Below are 11,189 nucleotides of genomic sequence, written 5' to 3'. Positions count from 1 at the left end.
GTGATTTTGCCTCAACCTACACAATAACTCCTGGACATGGGTACGGTGATCAGAAAGAAAAGAAGAAAATATCAGGATATGATCCAGGTATACCACCACATACCGACCCAGAAGGTCCAGAAATATATTGTTAACAAGCTCCTTGAAGACGGCAGGGGCATTGCATAAGCCAAAAGACATTACTAAATATTTGTAGTGTCCATCCTGAGTATTAAATACCATCTTCCACTCGTGCCCCTCCCTTATTCGAATTAAATTATAGGCTCCCCTAAGAGCGCTTAGAAAAAACAGTGGCGCCTTTTACTCTGTCAAAGAGTTCAGAAATTAAGGGAAGGGAATAACAATTTTTAAAAAAAATTTTGTTCAATCCCCTATAATCAATACAGGGCCTAAGCCCCCATGTATTTTTTCTTCATAAAGAAGACGCTGGCCCCTGCAGGAGAAGAGTATGGCCTTATGAAGCCTCTCTCCAGGTTCTCCTTAATTTACTCCTCCATCGCCTGGGTTTCAGGAGAAGAAACCGGTACTAAATCTATGGCACAATAATAAGGCCTATGAGGAGGCAGGGTCTCGTCAGCTCTCTTTGAGAAAACGTCAGGTAAACCCTCTAACAAAGTTGCAGCTCCACCGTACTATTTCGCAAGTATGCCAATCAACCTGGGGATTGTGCATTCGCAACCAGGGAAGACCTAAGATGGCTGGCTGGCTTTTGGGGACACTCAATAACATAAAATGAAATCTGTTCGGAATTATTACCCACAGAGTGATAGCTTCGGAATGACACCACCCAAGAGTACTCCCATAGATGGCCACTAACCAGAGAGGTGGGACCAAGGATTTCGTGGGTATACAGTTTCTAACCAGAAAATTCTCATCCAAAAAATTCCCGGCTGCCCCCGAATCTAGAAAGGACTCACAGTGAATACAATCCTTATCCCAATGTAAAAAGCCCTGGACCAAAACTTAAGAGGAATAAATTTGTTGGGGAGTAGAAATGGCATAACCCAAGCAGGACTCCCCAGATCTGCTTAGGTTCTGCCATTTCCCGGACTCTTGGGACAGGCATTGCGAAAATTCGCCCTTTCCCCACAGTATAGGGACAACCCATTAGCCCACCTACTACCCCTCTCCTCGGAAGACAAATGAGTAGAGCCTTATTGGATGGGCTCCTCAGAGGGCCTAGGGGCAGAAAACAAAGGGTTAGGAGCCTGATTGGGGAAAGTAGAAAAGGGGCAAGTGAGGTTAATTCCCCTTGGTGTCTCCCCCCCATGCTTTCTATCAATCTGGATGGCCAGATGCATAAGGGAGTCTAAGGAGGACAGGGTAGGGAAACTGACAAGATTATCCTTGATAGCCAAGGCCAGACCTAGCCTGAACTGACTTCTTAGAGCAGTGTCATTCCAGCCCAACTCTACCGCCCACCGGCGGAACTCCGTACAATACTCTTCAACCTGCCGCTCGCCTTGCTGAAAATTATGTATTGCATCATTGGCAGAATCGGCACGGTCGGCTCATCATAAAGGATGGCCATTGCCTTAAAGAAGGCTTCTAGAGAGATGGGCTGAATCACTGAGGGTTAGGCTGAAAGCCCAAATCTGGGGATCCCCCTGTAATAGATTCACCACAAAATTTACCCTTGACTCCTCTGTCGGGAAGGAGTAGGGTAAAAAACTGAAGTGTAGCGTACAAGCCTCTCGGGAAAGTGAAAAATCTACCTTGGTCTCCACTGAATTTTTCAGGAAATGGGAACTTGGGCTCTACCATAGGATTAACGGATAGTACCGAGGGTAACCTGCCTGATGAGGCTGGGGCAGACAGGGGAGCCACCAGCTGCTGCTGCTAGATAGTGTCCAATCTTGCCAACAGTCAGCATTGAACAATCTGGTCCTACTTGGACTGTTGCTTTCCTAGGCGCTGAAGTAGACTCGCCAGGATCGCCTCCGTGGTGGCAGAGGAAGCGGCAGCACCTTCAGTGTCCATGTTTGGCCCAATGTACCGTTACGATTGGTATCACAAATCCAGAACAAACCCCAAGGTCCCGGTCGCGGCTCATTCTTCTGCCTTTAACAGCCACCTTTCACTTCGGGAGAAGCCCTCCGCTACCAGGGTGCCACCAGGTCTTAGCATGTGAGGACCAGGCAGAAAGTTCTGGGGAGGTAACTTCTAATATCCTCATATTTTACAACTGTGGTTACTTTATTTATTATAATACACAAGTTTCAGTGAGTCATGTGACAGAAATGAATCAGAACTCACTGTTTATAAGGATATAATTTACAGGATATTCATGGCTTTTGTGTTTTTATATGGTCATGAAACTCCTCGGTAACTTATAATATCCTTATGTTTTACAAGAGGGGGTACTTTATTCACTATATAAAACACTACAAATTTGATGTTTTTTCTTGCAATATGTCTGCTTTTGGCATTCTGTCTTTGAAGCTGGCTCTATGTAAACTGTCCACCCTGGTGCTGTGTTTTTTGTTTTTGCTTTGGTAGTTCCCCTTCGTTGCCCACTACCATGGGGAAGGAACAGGAAACCAGAAAATCTTTTTATACTTACGAGATGTTCTTTTCCTGGACTGGAACACAGCAGTGGGCAAGGTTCCCACACTCATTTCTGTGGTAGGGGGAGAGCTAAACATTAGCAAATTGGAGGTAGGGGGCTAGGGATTTTTTCTGTTATAGTTTTCCTATTTCTTGTTCCTCCTACACAGCAGATGATTAATCCTTGTGGTGCCCATTGTCATGTTCCATGCAGAGTAAAAATATCCAACGAGGTTGTGAGAAACAACTAGAGTCGTATCAGTCCTATTCACATTCAGAACCTACTTTCAGAATAGAGCTGAAGCTCTACAGAGGATCCAAAGAGTACTGCAGGCAACATTTCTCCTCTACAGAGGATCTTGGAAGAAATGTCAGCCCTTTATTATCACTAAATTGTGAAAAATCTGGCCAGTGTTTGCAAAAAAAACATTATCCTCGCTGGTTGAATTTGGAAATCAGGTTGAATTGAGACTCCGGTGGCTGGTGTTTTTATCTGTATATTGTGAAAAAGCTGGTCCTTTTTGCACAAAAACAATGGGACCCTCTGAACAAGAAAACCTTAACTCAAAGAAAAGGTATATTTTGCCCATTGTCTTCTCCAAAAATAGCCTTTTTTGTCCCTAAATTTTGAAAAATGTGACTATAGTTTTCACATGAAACACTGGGATCAGATCAGTGTTTTAAGAAAAGAAAAGGCCTTAAGAACAGCCTAAAAAAACAGGAAATCTAAACAGTAGTGTTGGTATATTTCATCCAATGTCTTCGAAATTTGTTTTATTTGTCCTAAATTGGGAAAAATCTGGCAAATTCTCACATGAAAAAACAGGGATCCTCTTAGGTCACGGTTAAAAAATACCTAAAAACTAAAACTCATAATAACCTTTGGTCAATTTCAGTCATTGTAGCCTCCATATCAGTATATCAGTACTTTTGTTGCTAAATTGTGACTAATTGGGTCCTTGTTGGTACAAGAACAAGAGGCCCTCCAACACCTAAACAAAGAACCTAAAAACTAAAGGTATCACTAAAGGTTCACCTTTAAGTTAACTTTTAGGGGCAGATTTATCAAAACGTGACTTTTAGGGATGTACTGAATCCACTATTTTGGATTTGGCCGAACATAATCCTAATTTGCATATGCAAATTAGGGGATGGGAAGTGGAAAGAGCACTGGCGGCACACATGGCCCAAGCCTTGTCGGATTTCCCAAGGACACACATAAGGCAAACCCAGGGACATCAGAAGGGGGAGAGGTACCCAATATGGAACTAGTGGGGGTAGGCCACAGGAGAATAAAAGATGGCGGCCAGGGGGTGGAAGTTGTCTTTTATTTGGTATTTCCTGTCCCATTGCATGGCCGAGGGGATTAACCTGTTGTTGCCCACTGCTAACACTTAGGGGCAGATTTATCAAGGGTCGAATTTAGAAGTGTAAAATACTTCGAAATTCGACCAACGAATTAAAATAATATAAGTATCAAAGTCAAAGTATTTTTCACCGAATTTGGCCATCGAACGATCTAAGTAAAATCATTTGATCGAACGATTTTAGCATACGATCGATCGATTTTACTTTGATGTGTGAAAATGGTTGTAGAAGGTCCCCATAGGCTAATCTAGCACTTCAGCAGGTTTAAGTTGGCGAAGTATTGAAGTTGAAGAGACAATACTATGATTATCGAATGGTCGAATATTCAAAAAAAATTTTTACTTCGAAACGAAGTCGAAGTAAATTTGAAGTCGTAGTATCCTATTCGATGGTCAAAGTATCCAAAAAATTACTTCGAATTTTTTTACTTTGAAAATTCTCTCGAATTCACTTTGACCCTTGATAAATCTGCCCCTTAGGGGCAGGGTCGAATTGAAAAAACTTCGAAATTCGAATTCAAAAAGACCAACCGAAATTAAGTTGAAGGTTTTTTTTTGGTCGAATAGGTCAGTTTTCGATCGAATCGGTCCGTATTCGGCCGAATTCAAATCGTTTGAAGGAATAGCGCATTTGATCGAATTCCATTCAAAGTTTCCCCCCCAATAAAAACTTTCACATTTTTCAAAGTCCATCAATCGACTCCAAGTAGGTTCTAGGAGGTCCCCCATAGGCTAAAACAGCAATTTGGCAGGTTTTAGATGGTGAATGGTCGAAGTAAAATTTTTAAAGAGACAGTACATGATAAATTTCTATATTTTTTTTTTTCAAATTCGAATCGAATTTGGACTATTCCCTAGTTGAAATACACAAAAAAAATAGCTTGAAATTCGATTTTTATTTCATTCGAAAATTCGGCCGACGTTTGAAATATCGGCCCCTTAGGATGGGGGAGGAGGGGAGGGTTTTTTTTAAGTTTAGGGTTGAATTCTCCTTTAAAGGGATACTGTAATGGGGAAAAAAAAATTTCAAAATGAATCAGTTAATAGTGCTGCTCCAGCAGAATTCTGCACTGAAATCCATTTCTCAAAAGAGCAAACAGATTTTTTTATATTCAATTTTGAAATCTGACATGGGGTTAGACATATTGTCAATTTCCCAGCTGCCCCTGGTCATGTGACTTGTGCCTGCACTTTAGGAGAGAAATGCTTTCTGGCGCTGTTTTTCCTTCTCAATGTAACTGAATGTGTCTCAGTGAGACATGGGTTTTTACTATTGAGTGTTGTTCTTAGATCTACCAGGCAGCTGTTATCTTGTGTAAGGGAGCTGTTATCTGGTTACCTTCCCATTGTTCTTTTGTTTGGCTGCTGGGGGGGAAAGGGAGGGGGTGATATCACTCCAACTTGCAGTACAGCAGTAAAGAGTGATTGAAGTTTATCAGAGCACAAGTCACATGACTTGGGGCAGCTGGGAAATTGACAATATGTCTAGCCCCATGTCAGATTTCAAAATTGAATATAAAAAAATCTGTTTGCTCATTTGAGAAATGTATTTCAGTGCAGAATTCTGCTGGAGCAGCACTATTAACTGATGCGTTTTGAAAAAAACATGTTTTCCGGTGACAGGATCCCTTTAAGGAACAGGAAACGTGAATTCCAGTCATCATCATCATCATCTTCTACGTAAGTGACCGTGAGAAAGACGTGGCTCATATTTACAAATCAGCCCCCTCAGAGCAGAACATCCAGAAGATTGATCCAATCAAGTTTAAACAAAAACCGCTGTCCTTTGTGTCCAACTTGAGAAGCGGCAAAAATCTGAGCTCTGAGCAGAAACTCTAAATAAATACTTTTTGTTTTTATCCTTTCCTTACAAAAAGAAAAAAAAGAATTGCCTTCACAATCTCCACAAACCATCTGTTCTGACTAGTGAGTGGCTGACAAAAGCCCTTCAACCCACGGAGGTGACTGCGTACCGCGTCACTGCGTTTATATACGTATTGCCGTGACGACGGAACTCTCGCGAGATGAGGCTTTGGTCGTCGCGCTTTGCTGTCCGCCAGAAGGCAGGAGCTGGATGTAGGAGGCGGTGAGGGATGCTTGTAGGCAGCGCTCCGGGACTACGGGCTGTTAATGAAATCGAGATCCCGGGCGGTGTCCATATAACTCAGCCTTGGCTCAGCTTCCATGGAATATTTGTAATACGTTTCCTTGTCGCCGACCCCTCATTGTGAACAGCAGTTCCATTATTCCTCCTCTGCGTCTCAATTGAATTCCAAATGAGGTGCCACCTTTCCTATCTCTAAGCAAAGCCTTTGTGTCCCCATTGGGGAGGGTTTTCGCTGGCCCAGGTTCTTGTCATTCCAGTCTGTCATGGGACTGCCCATAAAGGCTCTACATGGCTGCACTTCCCTGCTGCTGCGACTGCTGCTTCTCGTCGTCTGTGGTAAGTGCGACAGAGATGCATTAACTCTCATTGTTGGGACAGGGGGATAGTAAAGTCATTGCTAGTGACTGGGGGCATGTCATATTATTTAAATAATAGAAAGAGCCCACTGAGTCCTCTAGAAACCCTGGATGTGTAATAGATTTATTATGTGGGGGTTATGACAGCTTCTGCCATAATGTGGCTATTGGAGAATGCTGGGAATTGTAGTTACACATCTCTATATAAATCTATATGTGTACCAGCTATTGATTCACTGAGACTTCCCCCACCAAATCCAATGACTCCAAAATGACTGAGTTAAAGGGAGACTGTCATGGAAAAACATGTATTTTTCAGAACACATCAGTTAATAGTGCTGCTCCAGCAGAATTCTGCACTGAAATCCATTTTTCAAAAGAGCAAACAGATTTTGTTATATTCAATATTGAAATCTGACGTGGGGCTAGACATATTGTCAGTTTCCCAACTGCCCCCATTCATGTGACTTGTCCCCTGATAAACTTCAGTCAGTCTTTACTGCTGTACTGCAAGTTGGAGTGATATCAGCCCTCCGTGGCCCCCCCCTCAGCATCTTAACAATAGAACAATGGGAAGGTAACCAGATAACAGCTCCCTAACACAAGATAACAGCTCCCTGGAAGATCTAAGAACAGCACTCAATAGTAAAAGCCAAGTCTCACTGAGAAAAAGCCTGCCAGAAAGTAATTCCATCCTAAAGTGCAGGCACAAGTCACATGACTGGGGCAGCTGGGAAACTGACAATATGTCTAGGCCCATGTCAGATTTCAAAATTGAATATAAAAAAATCGGTTTGCTCTTTTGAGAAATGGATTTCATTGCAGAATTCTGCTAGAGCAGCACTATTAACTGATGTTAAAGAGGTGGGCCACTTGTAAGCAACTTTTCAATTGGTCTATATTATGTATTTTTATAGTTTGCATTTTTCGTCTGACTCTTTCCTTCTTTCCAATGGAGACTGCCATCTAAAAAACAAATGTTCTGTAAGGCTGCTAATGTATTGTGGTTGCCTTTTTAATTGCTCCTCTTTCTATTCAAATCCTCTCCTATTCATTTTCCAGTCTCTTATTCAAATCAATGCATGGTTGCTAGGGTAATTTGGATCCTACCAACCAGATGGCTGTAATTGCAAACTGGAGAACTGCTGAATAAAAAGCTAAATGGCTAACAAAAAAAAAAAAAAAACACAGATAATAAATAATGAAAACCAATTGCAAATTGCCTCAGAATTTCTATCTCTACATCATACTAAAAGTTAACTCAAAGGTAGGGATTCACCAAATCCAGGATTCAGTTTGGGATTCAGACAGGATTTGGCCTTTTTCAGCAGGATGCATATGCTAATTAGGTTCTGGATTCAGTTCAATATTCGGCCGAATCTTTCACCAAGGATTCGGCTGAATCTCAAATAGTGGATTCAGTGTATCCACCTTCGGATTATCCACCTGCAGATTAACTTTTAGTATGATAGAGAGTGATTCTCTGAGACAACTTGCAATTGGTTTTCATTTTTTATTATTTGTGGATTTTGAGTTATTTCACTCTTTATACAGTAGCTTTGCAGTTTCAGCAGTCTGGTTGCTAGGATTCAAGTTACCCTAGCAACCATGCGTTGATTTGAATAAGAGACTGGAATATGAACAGGAGAGGAGCCGAATGGTAAGATGTGTAATAAAATGTAGCAATAACCATACATTTGTAGCCTTACAGAGCATTTGTTTTTTTTTTTTAGATGGGGTCAGTGACCCCCCCATTTGAAAGATGGTAAAAGTCAAAAGAAGAAGGCAAATAGTTCAAAAACTATGAAAAATAAACAACGAAGACCAATTGAAAAGTTTTTTAAAATTGTCCATTCTACAACATATTAAAAGTTATCTTAAGGTGGACCATCCCTTTAAGTAACTAGTTTTGTTGCACAGCCCTGCAGCATATGTTGGTGCTCTATTCATAAAATACAGTAGTTTTGCTTCAGTGGATCCTTTGGGTGCTGTTGTCTAACTGCCGAGTCTGAGCTCTCCTTTTACTGTGGAATCTTATAGGTGAAATACAGGTATTGTATCTATTATCCGGAATGTTTGGGTCCAGGAGTTTTCTGGATAATTTGTAATTATGTAATTTCCAGCACAAAGCCATAAATCTGTTAAAAATCACTTAGAAAATAAATAAACCCAATAGGATTGTTTTGCCACCTATATGGATTTATGCAGTTTATTTAACATAAAGTACAAGGTACAGGTACTGTTTTATTATTACAGAGAAAATAAAATTGTTAATAAATCTGAATTATTTGCTTGAAATTGAATCTATGGGAAATAGGTTTCCTGTAAATCGGAGCTTTCTGTATAATGGGTTTCCAGTAGTAGTTACACAACTATCAATATTACTTGCTGCATGAAGTCTCACTAACGTAGAATATTTGTCCATTAACGCAATTAATCCGCTGGGGTCTGTAAAATATAAATTTCAGGACCCAAAGGCCTCCAGGTTGTACAGCTGCAAAGTACTGCGTAATAAAACTCCACATTACACGCTATGTGCTACAGAATGATTCATTTATAAACTATGTTCTGCGTGGAGATGTGAGCTGCTCAGACTTGAGAGCCCTCACACACTGGCGTTTGATTGTACATGTATTGAGATAACACACTGAAACGCCTACATTGTGTTTATATGCCTTTTAAAATAAGCATGTGGTCTTTGTGACTTCAACATGCCTTTCTGTATTCATCATTCTCCATAAAAAAGTACACAAAGCAGAATCTGTGTAGATCTATTGACCCACACTATTTTTTTGTTCCCCTTTTTAATTCTTGAATATAGACATGTCCATCATAGATCTCTGTAGCTTTCATTATACAACAAACCCCAGAATCCCTTGCCAGCTTTTAGGGTAAGGACACACTGGACGATTTGTCGCCAACGTTTTAAAAAAGTAAATCGCGGCGACAAGACGATCGCCTTTTTTGAACAGACGATTCACAGCGACTATTGGCACAGAGCGATTTGTATCCCATAACTCAGTGCGGTACGTGCTCCACCCAAACCGGAAACGGTTTGTGCTTCCCGCTGTAACCTGGCGTCTTTACGTGCTTGCGTTCTTGCGTCATTGCGTTCGCATTGTAATTTGAATACAATTGCTGCTACTTATCTGTATGTGTGTTCGTGTCTAGGAGATTTCAGTGCTTTTCTAAGTACATACTATTTCTGATAAATCGCTCGGAAAAGGGTCTCAGTGCGTTTTGGAGCTACAGGCGCTTCACAAACGCGCTGTGGGCACAGGAGCTGGCGTCTTTCATTTGGTTTTGTTCAGAGACAAAACGAGCGATATGTCGCCGCAATTTGCTTTTTAAAAACGTTGGCAACAAATCATCCAGTGTGTCCTTACCCTTAAGAGTAGAGCAAGATCATGATCTTTTTGGGACAGGGCCCTTTGTACCTCTTGTATAGGTTATTGGTTGTTTTTGCACAGAAATCTGTCCCGTGTATACACTGTTTATTGTACATCACTGCGGAATATGTTGGCACTTAAAGGGATTCTGTCATGATTTTTATGAAGTCGTTTTTATTTCTAAATTGCATTGTTTACACTGCAAATAATTCACTCTACAATATAAAATTTAATTCCTGAACCAGCAAGTGTATTTTTTTTTAGTTTTAATATTGGTGTGTAGACGGCCATTTCAGGTCATTTTGGCTGGTCATGTGCTATCAGAAAGAGCCAGCACTTTAGGATGGAACTGCTTCCATGGCTGTTGTTTCTCCTACTCAATGTAACTGAATGTGTCTCAGTGGGACCTGGATTTTATTATTGAGTGCTGTTCTTAGATCTACCAGGCAGCTGTTATCTTTTGTTAGGGAGCTGCTTTCTGGTTACCTTCCCATTGTTCTGTTAGGCTGGGGGAAAGGGAGGGGTGATATCACTACATTTTGCAGTACAGCAGTGAAGAGTGACTGAAGTTTATCAGAGCACAAGTCACATGACTGGGCAGCTGGGAAACTGACAATATGTCTAGCCCCATGTCAGATTTCAAAATTAAATGTAAAAAAAAAAATCTGTTTGCTCTTTTGAAAAATGGATTTCAGTGCAGAATTCTGCTGGAGCAGCACTATTAACTGATGTGTTTTGAAAAAAAACATGTTTTCCCATGACAGGATCCTTTTAAATACGTAATAATAACTTCAACTGGAGGTCTGTAGGTTGGATGCTTGCCTCACTGCTACATTGACTTCTTTGCCAAGCACAAAGAATAATGCTCTTTCCTCTTAAAAAATCCTGGGATGTGTGCACTGGAGCTGAATATTAGGTGCAGATGCAATTTTTATGTGACCTTGTTGGGTCTGAATTTTCAATGTTGTGTTGGATCCTTTCCATGGAAGTGTCACATATGCATGCACACGATTCTGTCCGCTTTATCAAAATCCATTATTATTATCCTTTCTTTTTATACAGCCAACATATTGTTATACAGAGGTTATACATCATTCACATCCAGGGCCACCATTTCTTGGAAATGTCTGGTTTATTTACCGTGCACCTGAGTGAAAGTTTACAGGTTATATATAACCTGCCTAACTGATCCAGAGGAAGGCAAAAAAAAAAAAAAAAAACATTTGAAGCCTCTCCAATTTGTCTCAGAGGGGGAAAACATTACTTCCTGACTCCAAAATGGCACTTGTACTATGAGCTATCTTCCATGACTCTGTATTCTCTCACTTGCTCATAACCCATCCATCCTGTAGTGAAACATACATGTGTTGTGAATATATTCTTAGTGGAAAACCCCCTAACTGTTCCTGGAATGAAAAAAAAA

The 11,189-nt window shown here is 40.8% G+C and overlaps 1 protein-coding gene across 1 annotated transcript in view; it reads left to right on the top strand.

Annotated features, from left to right (window-relative positions):
- The first annotated feature begins 5,911 nt into the window (after window positions 1-5,911).
- Window positions 5,912-11,189, top strand: part of lrp12.L (LDL receptor related protein 12 L homeolog) — a 33,979-nt gene continuing 28,701 nt past the window's right edge. Inside the window, exon 1 of the mRNA XM_018268204.2 lies at window positions 5,912-6,357. Coding sequence (XP_018123693.1) covers window positions 6,285-6,357 — 73 coding nt within the window. The 5' untranslated portion in view covers window positions 5,912-6,284. The remainder of the gene's footprint in view (window positions 6,358-11,189) is intronic.

This window comes from Xenopus laevis, chromosome 6L (assembly GCF_017654675.1).
Source record: "Xenopus laevis strain J_2021 chromosome 6L, Xenopus_laevis_v10.1, whole genome shotgun sequence".
NCBI lineage: Eukaryota > Metazoa > Chordata > Amphibia > Anura > Pipidae > Xenopus > Xenopus laevis.
Note: the sequence above shows the minus strand (reverse complement) of the source record. Positions and strands in the feature narration are given on the sequence as shown.